The sequence below is a fragment of the Gossypium hirsutum genome, chromosome A05 (genome assembly GCF_007990345.1).
Source record: "Gossypium hirsutum isolate 1008001.06 chromosome A05, Gossypium_hirsutum_v2.1, whole genome shotgun sequence".
Taxonomy (NCBI): domain Eukaryota; kingdom Viridiplantae; phylum Streptophyta; class Magnoliopsida; order Malvales; family Malvaceae; genus Gossypium; species Gossypium hirsutum.
Genome location: NC_053428.1, coordinates 14149799 through 14162076, shown reverse-complemented (window position 1 = coordinate 14162076; position 12278 = coordinate 14149799). Strand labels below are relative to the sequence as shown.

At 36.0% G+C, this 12278-nt stretch overlaps 3 protein-coding genes across 6 annotated transcripts; 2 read left to right on the top strand and 1 right to left on the bottom strand.

Annotated features, from left to right (window-relative positions):
- Positions 1-556: 556 nt before the first annotated feature.
- LOC107958305 (protein EXORDIUM-like 7) lies at positions 557-2034 on the bottom strand. The gene has a single exon (XM_016894025.2). The coding sequence runs from the start codon at positions 1804-1806 to the stop codon at positions 808-810; it is 999 nt and encodes a 332-aa protein (XP_016749514.1). The 5' UTR covers positions 1807-2034; the 3' UTR covers positions 557-807.
- Positions 2035-3887: 1853 nt separating this feature from the next.
- LOC107958307 (glutathionyl-hydroquinone reductase YqjG) lies at positions 3888-9828 on the top strand. 4 transcript variants are annotated; one of them, XM_041113540.1, is made up of 6 exons: positions 3888-6151; positions 7960-8184; positions 8277-8453; positions 8563-8787; positions 8899-9027; positions 9244-9828. In XM_041113540.1, exons 1-6 carry the CDS (start codon positions 6077-6079, stop codon positions 9475-9477), a joined length of 1065 nt encoding a protein of 354 aa, XP_040969474.1. In that variant the 5' UTR covers positions 3888-6076; the 3' UTR covers positions 9478-9828. The 4 variants fall into 4 exon arrangements, with proteins under 4 accessions (XP_040969474.1, XP_016749517.2, XP_016749518.2 ...); XM_016894028.2 differs by having other exon boundaries at positions 3918-7258; XM_016894029.2 differs by lacking the exon at positions 3888-6151 and adding an exon at positions 6172-6326.
- Positions 4495-6076, top strand: LOC121228859 (pentatricopeptide repeat-containing protein At4g19890). The gene is made up of 2 exons (XM_041111868.1): positions 4495-5910; positions 6023-6076. Exons 1-2 carry the CDS (start codon positions 4495-4497, stop codon positions 6074-6076), a joined length of 1470 nt encoding a protein of 489 aa, XP_040967802.1.
- Positions 9829-12278: the final 2450 nt, after the last annotated feature.

Here is a 12278-nt window from a genome sequence, read left to right as displayed (position 1 = left end):
ATGGTTTCCACAATTTTAATTTTAAAATCTTGATTTTTAATTTATACCTAAGTCCAATTATGCCCAATGTAATCAGTCTGACTAGCTGGGTCGATCCAAATTTCAAAACTGATCTAGTAGTCGAACTGATTAGGTTATCAATTTGCTGGCCCAATTGGTTTGTTCGATTTGACCTGTACGATTAGTTTGATTGGTTCTTTCGATTTTATTAAATAAACCATTAAAATATTAAAAAAAATTAGTTCAATAGGTTCAATCGCCCAATCAACTTGTCTGTATCAATTCTCAAGTCAACCGATCTAATACCTTTCTCTAGAACAATACCTTAGTTGATTTTCGGTCCAATTGGTTAGTCCAATCCGGTTAAAACAACAATGTTCAAAATTTTCCTAAATAATTAAATTTAAAAAATGTTTTTAAGATTTAGAATTAATTTCTATATTTAAATTATCCAAACAATGAATTTAGATTCCCATTTAGATTAATTCAAAATCCTAAATTTCAAATATTTTAATTCCCAAATAAAAAATTATTTTCATAAATTATAAATTATAAATTCAAATCCAAATTAGAGTTATTTATTTATTCAAATTGTGCTGCTAACATACACGAAAAGTAAATGCGAATTAAACAAGCAAAGGATCGTCATCCCTGTCGCTCTTTTCTTAAAAGTACAAACAATATTTATCAACAAGGTAGCTCACTCTTTCTATTACATTGCCGACCAATCCCGTTATGCTTCCGCGGGCCTGTCTTTTCATGCCCATATAGCAAGAAACAGGTTAAACTGTTTTACGTGCTGCACTTTTAATCGATGGCATTAGGTCCAAAGCATCTTTTTTTCACAGGATCCCATACCCATTGAACCAAAAATCTTCTTCCTTTAACTCCATTCATATTGTAGCCATTCCCCCCTGCATCCGTGGAAACTTTACCCACATACCCACCGCCACCGCCTGAACCGTACAAACCGAGGCACATGTCTGCGATTTCACCCGGTGCAATTGGATTATCACCAGCATACCATGCATTCACCAGTGGATTACTCGACGATTCAGCTAGCTCGTGAGCTATAACACTAATCATCCCGTCGACTCCGGCATCTCCATTCGGTGGGCGCATGATGTCGTTACCTCCCATCGCACTCGGCGGTGGCGCCCCCAAAGGCCGGGCAAATGGATAGGCACACACGCCTGGACACTGAGTCCCACTGTAACCAATCCAGGCATAAGGAACCGTGGCACCAACAATGGATGGGAAGGAGAAGTAATGAAAGCCGCAAACTGCCCTGCAGAATTCATCAACCTGGACATCAGATGAAGTCAGCACCAAATAGAGACCACTGCGAGGATCGAGAGGCAGTGGGCTTGGCTTGGAAGTGACTGCGTTTTTGATGATGTGTTGCATTGATAAACGATTTAGACGAACACCATTGGAAAGTCTTGAATCAAAGAATTCCCCCGAAAGGGAAAGGCTATCGGTGATGTTGGATCCTGTCTGGTCGGTGTAGAGCCTCACAGTTTTCCACCAATCAGCAACAGAAGGAGAAAGAGCTGGAGAAGAAAAGGAATTTAAGAAATCCCTAATAGTAGCTTGGTGGGTTGAATTCCAGTTACCATACCAGATTATGTACAGCTTGATAGGCGATGAAAGGACTGGACCCATGTGGTACACAAGGTTAGCCAGGTCTGAAGAACCCTGATTATTGGGAGCTCGGTTAAACCTAGTTTCTAGACTCCATGAAAGATCCAAACGAAAACAAAAGAACGACAACAGCAAGAGAAAGTAACAAGAGAGCTTGTCCATTTTTTTTTCTGTCGTTGTTTCTTTGGATGTTGTAGCTTTGTGACGGTTAAAGACAATACAGATTTCTTATATAAGGAAAGAAAATGGAGGGTGGTTGAGATTCTTCTTTATTATTTTTCTTGAGGCCTACATCCTTATGATTCCGAGTTCAGCTCTTTTCCATTACTTACTTTTATGTTCAATATTTAATGTTTAATCATCATTTATAAATATAATAATGTTCAAATCCGTTGTTTCTTTTTGTTTTATAGATTAATATTTGGTATTATAGATTCATTTGTTTTAATCTTAATTCACATGTATTAATTAAATGTGTAGGGCTAAAAAAATAATTGCATAATGTTGGATGAACAACAAAACTATTTTTATTACTTAATACAGTGGTTACTGCATCTTTGGCTTTTGAGTCCCTCTTTTAACACACTATAATCTTTTATGACTTTCATCTACCAAACACTGAGAGAAAAATCCAAAAAGATAATCAACTTGACACCTTGATGATATTTTTCTTTTTCATAAATGCCTACCTCAAACTTTTAATGACATCATTTTAAGCTTTGAATTTTAATTTCTTTTAATGAATGCCATTTGTGCTGGGATCAAACCTTTGATGGTCCAGAGACAATGACCTGTCTACATTTTTGGAGTGTATATCCTTGACTAATTTGACAATATTAAACTAAAGAGAAAAAAGGAGAGTGAAAGGCAGTAAGTAAAATGTAAAATGATGAATGTATACCCTCAAATATTGAATTTGGATCCAAGTAATATAAAATGGGAGAGAATGAGTTAAAAGGATCATTCAAAATGGGAACATTTTTACAAAAGTGGAGGAGGCAAGTTGATTTGGATTTTAATTAATTCCATTAATGTTTTGGGTTAGGTGAGGTGAGAGCTCACATAAGTACCATGTGACACTTGATTATTGGTAGTTATATATATGGTGAATAAGAAAGATAAAAGACAACGTAGTAGTCTGCAATCATGCAAAGCAAAGGGCAGGAGATGCATGTGATGGATGGACCCATAACCACCTTCAATTTCCCATGCCTTAATTACAGGGGATGATTGATTTCTAAACATGGGAAAAGTAACCCTCCATTCCCTCACTAAACCAATAAAACTTTGCCCCTTTTTAACAGAATATATTTATACCAGCCTTCCCACTTCTAAGGTCACTTTCTCAAACCTTGAAATACATATATGTGTCGAATACAAATACTTCAATTTATTTTAATTTTTTAATGAATTTATATATGCTTCTTTTAACTCAAATTTGAACATGATCGTATTACATTTTCTTCTGTGAAAAGGAAAAAAAAAATTACGTTCATGAGTATAGTTGGCTGTTGAATTCTGCATTTAATTTGCTGTTCTGGATAGCATTTTTTGGTTATAATTTGGCAGTGTGGGCGATCATCAAGGAGCAATCAAATGAAACATGTAAAGGTGTTGAAGGGTGCATGGGCTGTCAACTTCGTTTCAGATTGCCTTTTGTGTTGGGGGAAAAAAATCTACGACTTTAAACTGCAGAAAGAAATGCTACTAATTGAGATATTAGACTAAGAAATAAATGATTGTGGTGGGTTCCCAACAAGTCAATTCAATTTATACCAACAAAAATAACTGCATTATCTATCAGTCAGCATGCCAGTGCACCACGACGGAACCATACTGCCATAATGCTCTAAAAGACAGCCCCAAAGCTATCCTTAACCAGCCAAACCACTGTCATGTTGGTTAAAGAAGAGGTTTTGAATTCTTCGGATTTCACCGTATGTAATTACAATATATAAAATTTTCTCAATTCTTTATTTACTATATTTTGTATTTATTTGATTTTATAATAATATATATTTATTATTTTGTAACTGTAGATGTACAATAACTTTAAAAAATATATATGGTGATTTCAACCACCAGATATGCTTGGAATGAGACTCAAAACTTTTCACCAAATAATCCGAGTCAGTATAGATATTTTTTGGATCTGACAAATTACGAAGTGAAGCCCAAATTAAGGACCCTGTAAATTTCATTAAAACCAAAGCCCAATGTTTTAAATTCGATTTGAGTTTTTTAAGTTCAATGGCTTCATAGAATCATACACTTTCGCTTTTGATTTGGCACCGAGTAAAACGTTTCTGCGTCGAATTGTAAATTGCAGTTTTGATTTTCTTTGTCATAATCACCCTCTTTTGGTGTTTCCTAATGCTTCTCAGGCAGCATGGAATTAAACCCAGATTATCACCCAATCCCCTCTTCACTCTCAATCAGTCTTATCTCCATTTTAGCACAAATCCCATTGATGCCCAATCTCCATTCCCATCATCTGAAACCCAATCCTTTGTTAAAACAATCTGTTCTCAAGTCTATGAATCGTATCAGCAACAAGCCTTCTCTAGATTTTCACCTCCAAGGCTCAACCTTAACATCAATCCTTATTCTTTGACCCATGAACAAGCCATTTCAATCGTTGCTTTTCTGGCTAATGAATCTGGTTCCATGGTTGCTCTAAGTTTCTTTTACTGGGCACTTGATATCTACATATTTAAACGTTTCATGAGGCTTTACATTGTAACTGCCACTTCTTTGATTAGAAACGGTAACTTTGATAGAGCCAATGAAGTAATGCAATGTCTGGTAAGAAATTTTTCTGAACTCGGGAGGTTAAAGGAGGCCGTTGGGATGGTTTTTGAGATGCAAAATCATGGCTTGAAGCTAAATGCTGAAACCTTTAATTGTATCTTGGGGGTTGGTTTGGAAATGGGGTTGCTTGATTATTTGGAGAAAGTGTTTGATGAAATGTCTGAGAGAGGGGTGTGTGGGGTTTTTGGGGTTTTTTGTAGTTATAAATTGATGGTAGTTGGGTATTGTAGAATGGGGAGGGTTTCAGAGGTTGATAAGTGGCTGAAAGAAATGCTGGAAAGAGGGTTCATTGTTGATAATGCTACTTGCACATTGGTTATCAGTTTGTTCTGTGACAAGGGTTTTGCAAATCGAGCACTCTGGTACTTTGATAAGATTGTGAAGATGGGATTTAAGCCTAATCTGATTAACTATTCTTGTTTGATTAATGGATTGTGTGAGAAGGGTAGTATAAAGCAAGCCTTCGGAAAATTGGAAGAAATGGTTAGGGAAGGATGGAAGCCTAATGTGTATGTACATACTGCTTTGATCGATGGGCTTTGCAAGAAAGGATGGACTGAGAAGGCTTTTAGGTTGTTCCTTAAGCTTGTTAGGAGTGATAAATACAAGCCAAATGTCCATACATATACTTCTATGATCAGTGGTTATTGCAGTGAGGAGAAGTTGAATCGGGCAGAGATGTTATTGAGCAGAATGAAAGAGCAAGGTTTGGTTCCTAACACCAACACATATACCACTCTTATTAATGGCCATTGCAAAATGGGAAGTTTTGACCGAGCATATGAATTGATGCGTGTAATGGATAAAGAAGGTTTTACTCCGAATATATATACATATAATGCAATTATTTGTGGTCTCTGTAAAAGGGGAAGGGTTCAAGAAGCCTATGAACTGCTTATAAATGGCCTTCTGCATGGATTGCAAGCTGATAGAGTTACGTATACCATTCTCATTACTGAACAGTGCAAGCAAGCTAATACTGAGCTAGCTATGGCCTTTTTTGGTAAGATGATTAAAGTTGGCCTCCTGCCTGATATGCATTCATATAACACATTGATTGCAGCATTCTGCAAGAAAAAGGAAATGAAAGAGAGTGAGAACCTTTTTGAGGAAGCTTTAAGGCTTGGATTGGTTCCAACCAAGGAAACTTACACATCCATGATAAGTGGGTACTGCCGTGCCGGAAACTTAAGCTTGGGGCTCAAGTTTTTCAACAAGATGAGTGACCACAGTTGTGTACCAGATAGCATCACATACGGAACATTGATCAATGGACTTTGCAGAGAGTCTAGGTTGGAGGAGGCATGCCAGTTATATGAGACTATGATGGATAAAGGGCTCTTTCCATGTGAAGTAACTCGGTTAACACTTGCTTACGAGTATTGCAAAAAAGGTGATTCTGCCATTGCCATGGTTATGTTGGAAAGACTAGAGAAAAAACTTTGGATGCGCACGGTTAACACCTTGATCAGGAAGCTTTGTAGTGAGAAGAAAGTGGGCATAGCAGCATTATTCTTTCATAGATTATTGGATAAGGATCGCAATGTTAATCGTGTAACTTTGGCAGCATTCGTTACTGCATGTTATGAGACTGACAAGTTTGCTCTTGTCTCTGACCTGAATGAAAGGATCTCTAAAGGAATTGGTTAGGGCAAATGGTCTATGTATTCAATCAAAACCTTTTCTGCTGAAGCAGGTAACATGTCAAGAAATGAAGTTCCCTTTTTTGAATTTTTCAAAAAGAAGTCAATCTTTTGATCCCTTTTCCTTGGTGGTTTGAGATTCTTCAGTTCCTTTTCCGTCCATTGGCATTTCTGCTGTCAACTGAAAATTCAAAGGACCTGCCTACTGGATAATTTAGTGCTCCTCAGGTATTGAGGAATGCATTATTATAACTTTATTTTGTGAAAACAAAAATAAAAAGTTTGCATCGATCACATTGAATGGCAAAATGAATTTCCCTGTTTATCCTCTCAAGTCTTAGCGGATGTTGTTAGTAAGATGTTAGGATTCCAAGGCTTTGTTTCCAGGAAAGAAAGGGGCAAACCTTTGTTATTGTTACCATACTAGGAACTAACTTTAGTTGTCTAATAATTAATTCCTAGCTCACTTACAATGCAAAACCTTTAAAGATACTCTAATTCTTATCATCATTTTAAAACTTTCTAACCTCTAAATGGTGTCCTTTTGTTGGTAGAAAAAAGAACATGACATTAAAAACTAGTAAATAGTGCGAAATACAACCATATCACTAGCATCATCCTGCAACAGTGGCAATAAAGAGTCTTGAGAAGAACCACAAATACAACTAAAAACATTCTACTAGAGTCATTAAAACATAACATATCCGAAGAGGACAAAGTGTGAAAAGAGTTTCTTTTTCTTTCTTTTAAACCTCTCAAATCCCAGTGATAAATGTTAAAACTGATTTGTCCTTGAATGATGTCAATGTTTCGTCATAATTTTTTCCCCCTAAATGAATTGTCTTAGCAGCTCACATAGTCAAAGTCCAAAAGATCTTAGCTTTTTCTGATGTCATCGCTTTTGTTACAACTAGTGATATTATTATATATATAGCAGCATTTGTTTTAGCCTCCTGAAAGGTTAGATGCATTGCATCTGTGAATTTAAGCAGCCAAGACCAAGATAAAAAGGGTATTTATAGGAGCACCGAAACACATCGGTATTAAATAACCAACAAAAAAAGGAACATTATAAAAAGCCCATGCTCCCTTTCTTTTGCAAAACCCCGTCATTATTCGGTACCAACAACTCCTCCACTTTCTCATTATTTGCTTTCAAGGTAAGACTTCTGCTTTAGTTTTGATCTCTCTTGACTTTATATTTCTGGGTTTTAGTTTATACGCTGTATCGTTGCCGTTAGTCTCTTTACTTACTCTTGAATATTTTAACTTGCTGCCGAGAAACAAAGGTGATGGGTTATTGTTTTAGTTCAGATCTCTTTTGATGATAATGGGTTTCTATCATATCTCTATTCAATCTTTTGACAAATTCATATCGTTTGTTATTAATAATGGGATAAACAGTAGGGAATAATGGGTGCATGTTGAGGAATTTAGACCATATGTGCTTTTTATCTAGTAAATTTTACTCCCTGTCTTACGAGTGAAAACGGTTTATATTTTTAGGCTTGCTTTATTTGCTCGAACTGATTTATATATATATAAATTTTGTTGATGCATCATATGTAAATTCAATTTATTGCCTTGAATGATGATGAACTTCATTTCATGGTAAATATTTTACTCTCCAGCTAATAGCTGAATGCGTCAAGTTTCCTTGATTATACAGAAACAGGACAGAGAGAATTCATTGAAAGAAATATATAAACAAGATTTATATGGGAAATTTAAGACAAAAGACCACACTTATGTTTTGGGGTTGAGAAAGTCTTCTTGCTTATTAATTGAATCTTGAAGATTGCATGATTTTGGTGGACTTTGAGAAGTCACAAGCTTCTGAAATGATGCTTTCTTTTTTCAGCGTACTTGTCAAATGGCCCGATCTGCACTGGATGAAATGTCAGATTCTGGGGCTTTTATGAGAACTGCCTCAACATTTCGTAACTTCATCTCTCGAGACCCTGGTTCTCAGTTTCCACCTGAGTCAGGAAGGTATCATTTGTATGTATCTTATGCTTGCCCTTGGGCTTCCAGGTGCCTTGCATACTTGAAGATCAAAGGACTTGACAAGGCCATTGGTTTTACGGTCGGTGAATCATGCCATGTATTTTAAGCTCTTGTAGTTTGATTAAATCTGTCATAAAGCTAATGATCTTTTGTTGTTCAATTGTTCACCAGTCAGTCAAACCCATATGGGAAAGGACAAAGGAAACTGATGAGCACATGGGATGGGTTTTTCCCACTTCTGATACAGAAGAGCCAGGTGCTGCACCCGACCCCTTTAACGGAGCAAAGAGCATAAGGGAACTATATGAGCTTGCAAGTACGAACTATACTGGGAAGTACACAGTCCCTGTAAGTTCATAAAGTATTAAAAGCGCCTTCCAGCTCTCATTCTGTTTTTCCTTTACATTTCCATGTTCAAGTTCTTTCAATTTATTTTGTGCTTTCTGTTATATTATAGGTCCTATGGGACAAGAAGTTCAACACTATTGTTAGTAACGAGAGTGCTGAGATAATCCGCATGCTTAATACCGAATTCAACGATATAGCTGAGAATCCTGCTGTGGACCTATATCCTCCACATTTGAGAGCCGAAATTGACAAGACGAATGAGTGGATATACAGCGGAATCAATAACGGTGTTTACAAATGCGGGTTTGCTAGAAAACAAGAGCCTTATGATGAGGTATTTTCATGTGGTTGTTATCTTCAGTTCAATGCGAGACTTGTTGGTCTCTACATTCTTGAAAGAGTTATATTCTTCCCTAAAGCATGTATTATATAATTGGACCATCAGGCTGTAAAACAACTATATGACGCTTTGGACCAATGTGAGGAGATTCTTTCCAAGCAGCGGTACCTTTGCGGAAACATTCTAACCGAGGCAGATATTCGACTGTTTGTAACCCTCATAAGATTCGATGAGGTATTTCATTTTGCCCGTACAGCTTTCTAATATTATGTATTTGAGATAAACTAAAAACACCTTCAATGGTGACCAGTAACGTTCATTGCTTGAAACTCTAACAGAGGGAAAGGAAAAACGCTTTGATTTTCTTTTTGAAAAAAAGATGGAAAACCTTGACATCTTTGCAATAAAATCGTTTCATGCCCATTGATGACGAGTTTGTTTTCATAACAGGTCTATGTCGTACATTTCAAGTGCAACAAAAAGCTTCTACGGGAGTACCCGAATTTGTTCAACTATACCAAGGACATTTACCAAATTCCAGGCATGAGCAGCACGGTGAATGTGCAACACATCAAGCGCCACTACTATGGTAGCCACCCTTCTATAAATCCATTCGGGATAATCCCTGTTGGCCCAAATATTGACTATTCTTCTCCTCATGACCGAGCACGGTTTACCGCTTAGGAAGTATGTATCCCATACTATAAGCTCTTGTTTATTTTGTTCAATGATGCACCGATGCTCGCTGTTGCGGTCGACAACTCCCCTTGCATTTAAGATGAATTAATTCTGGAAAAGACATTATATGTTATACTCTCGTAGATCAAAGTTTTTAGTTTTTTCATTGTGGCAGGTTGTTTTTAGTTACCAATAAATACCTAGAAGGGGAACGATGGTCGCTTCAGTATTTTCTTTGATAATCAGCTTAATATGCATACAAGCAGTATATGGAATTATATATATTTGTATCTAATCAAAGTTTTACGGTGTCATTTGTGATTAAAGCTAATGAAATATTCATCTTAGTTATGGACATTTGAAGTTTTCCAGTTCTGGGTGGTTCGAGTTTAAAAGAACAGAAAATTCTTGGTGGTCTATATATAGAGAGAGGCGTATATATATGAAATGCAAATGAAAAACAATAAAAGATAAAACTTTATTAGCTATCCAGAAGTGATGTAATGTAATCTAAATTCAATATTTGAAATGACATAAACACTATTCAGAAGTAATCACACTGTTAATAATCTATGTGTATAAACCATAAAATTCTGATGGAATTTACCAACAAATACAAAATTTGTATCACTCTTCTCCTCAAAAGAGTCAAATGGTAATTTACTAACGAAAAGATGAGATCAGGATCGTTCATCTGGTTGATGAGAAGAAATGCAGACTGAGAGAGAGAGCTGGGCTGCTGCACGGACCGCTTCAGCCGGGTTCCGCGCTGCCGCACAGTGTCCTAACCGCTCCGATTCATCGGGCACACAAACGAGACCAAGCACTCCTAGGCTCGGTTCAAGTGCCGACAGCGCGTCCGCGTCGCACAGGTCCGAAACGTTGGTGGCACTCGCTTAGCGCCCTCTGGAGATTCTCGCACCCGGTTCGATCGCGACCGGCTTCTTCCATGTTTATTGTCTGCGACCGCGTCACGCTTCGATCAAAAAGATCCAAATCATTGAAAAAGAAAGAAAGAAAGGTATCACTCATCACAAGATGTTTATGACGATGATGATATATCAAAAGCTAAGGGCGTGTGCCACGTAGTAACTAGTACTAAAAGTTTTTATTATATAAAGGAAAGGTATTAAACTTTTTTAAATAAAATAAAAATGATTTATTAATTAAAAAAACAAAAAACAAAACAAAGTTGAAGATTTATGCGAATTTAATCTAATCCAAATGAAAGATTAAAAGAAGAAGAAATGAGGAGCAAAAGACTTGACCAAAAAGGCCTCAAAGTGAGTGGTGTCACAAAATGAGCGATGGGTGAATTGTGGTGGGAACCATATGTTTCATTGGGTACATGGATTCAATAATTGCAATGTTGAACTTTTCTCCATGGACCCTTTCACTTCCTCCATTTCTAATCAATGATGCAAATAATCATATACTACAAGTCATGAACGAACTGTATGTGAAATATGTCCTCTCGCCCCCCACAAACTTTTCTATTCTATTGCTGCATTATATTCCACTTTAAATCTTGGCAATTTGATTTCTATAAAACTTTAGGATAAAATTTGCCAATTATGCGGTGACATTCTGCAAATTTAATTTATATCCATTCAAGCTTAATTAATTTATACTCCTATGTAAGTGTCTGATGCGAGTAATGGAAAATCGCACAAATGAACTTCACTCTTTTAGATAAAACCCATTAAATGTGTGAGAGAGAGAGAAAAAAGTAAAAGTGATAAAAACAATAATAATAAATTGGGGATACTGAGGGCTTCTTCAACCACCAATTTTGACCCTATATGCCCCCACACGACATCTATTTTCTATCTTATATTATATGATAATGACCCAACCTTTAAATCATAACCTCAAATATATTTTAATTATCTCTATCCCAATAACCAAAAGCAAAAAAAATCAAAGATGATAATAAGGGAAATTAAAGAAAAAAGATTATTACTACTAAAATCCTAAATCTAAAATGAATGAATAGGTGGGATTTAGAATTATTTCGGAAAAGAATTTGTGCTGCTTTTGGGGAGCAAATATGGATGGCCCCTAATTTTTTTCTCCATTACACTAAAAATATCAATGTCTAAGAAAAAAAAAGAAAAAAAGAGTTATTTTACTCTTTGCCCCATTTCTTCCTCCATTATATATTTTCTCTTTATCATGCTTGCACTTTCTTTTCCACCATTATATGCCCAGCCATTCAATGAAATGAAGACTGAATAAAAGAAAGAAAGAAAGAAAGGTATTTTCTTTTCTTTTTCTCCCAATTTTATTTATATTTTCCACTCTAAAAATTATCATTGGAATAGTTCTAGATATGTCTATATTCCGTAATGCAATATGTATATCTCTATTTATTAATTTAAAATTTTGCTATTGACAACACAACTACAAAAAGTTATTATTTGCTTGGCCAAAACACTATAGCAAGTAGCAGCTAGCAGATATTTGGGGCCTTTTCTTTCTCTCTCTAACTAGAGCCATCTTTCTTTCCTTTACTAAGAAAAAGCTTCAATCTTTCTAAATTCAGTGCTTCTCTTTTCTTTTTTTTTTTTCGTAGAGATACAAATAGAATAACACAGTCACAGTGAGTGTCACTAAAGCATGGAAATCTCCAAAGGGCTTGACTTGGAGTCCTCTATCCAGTGCTCATTGTTTTAGGTGGTTTTTTACTATTGCTTAGGATTCTCGATAAGGTTATTCTTTTTGTGGTTTGATCTATTTGTCATTTTTATCTCTTCTTTTGAGTTTTTTTTTTTTTTTTTTATTTCCGGGATTTAATAACTAGCTGT

What these genes read in the sequence shown, in the direction of transcription:
- LOC107958307 (XM_016894028.2), top strand. Translation starts at nt 7,181, where the DNA reads ATGCTCCCTTTCTTTTGCAAAACCCCGTCATTATTCGGTACCAACAAC. An exon ending in TCTCATTATTTGCTTTCAAG is followed by an intron (nt 7,259 to 7,959) that starts GTAAGACTTCTG and finishes TTCTTTTTTCAG; the next exon opens with CGTACTTGTCAAATGGCCCG. An exon ending in AACAAGAGCCTTATGATGAG is followed by an intron (nt 8,788 to 8,898) that starts GTATTTTCATGT and finishes TTGGACCATCAG; the next exon opens with GCTGTAAAACAACTATATGA.
- LOC121228859 (XM_041111868.1), top strand. Translation starts at nt 4,495, where the DNA reads ATGGTTTTTGAGATGCAAAATCATGGCTTGAAGCTAAATGCTGAAACC. An exon ending in AAAAACTTTGGATGCGCACG is followed by an intron (nt 5,911 to 6,022) that starts GTTAACACCTTG and finishes TAACTTTGGCAG; the next exon opens with CATTCGTTACTGCATGTTAT.
- LOC107958305 (XM_016894025.2), bottom strand. Translation starts at nt 1,806, where the DNA reads ATGGACAAGCTCTCTTGTTACTTTCTCTTGCTGTTGTCGTTCTTTTGT.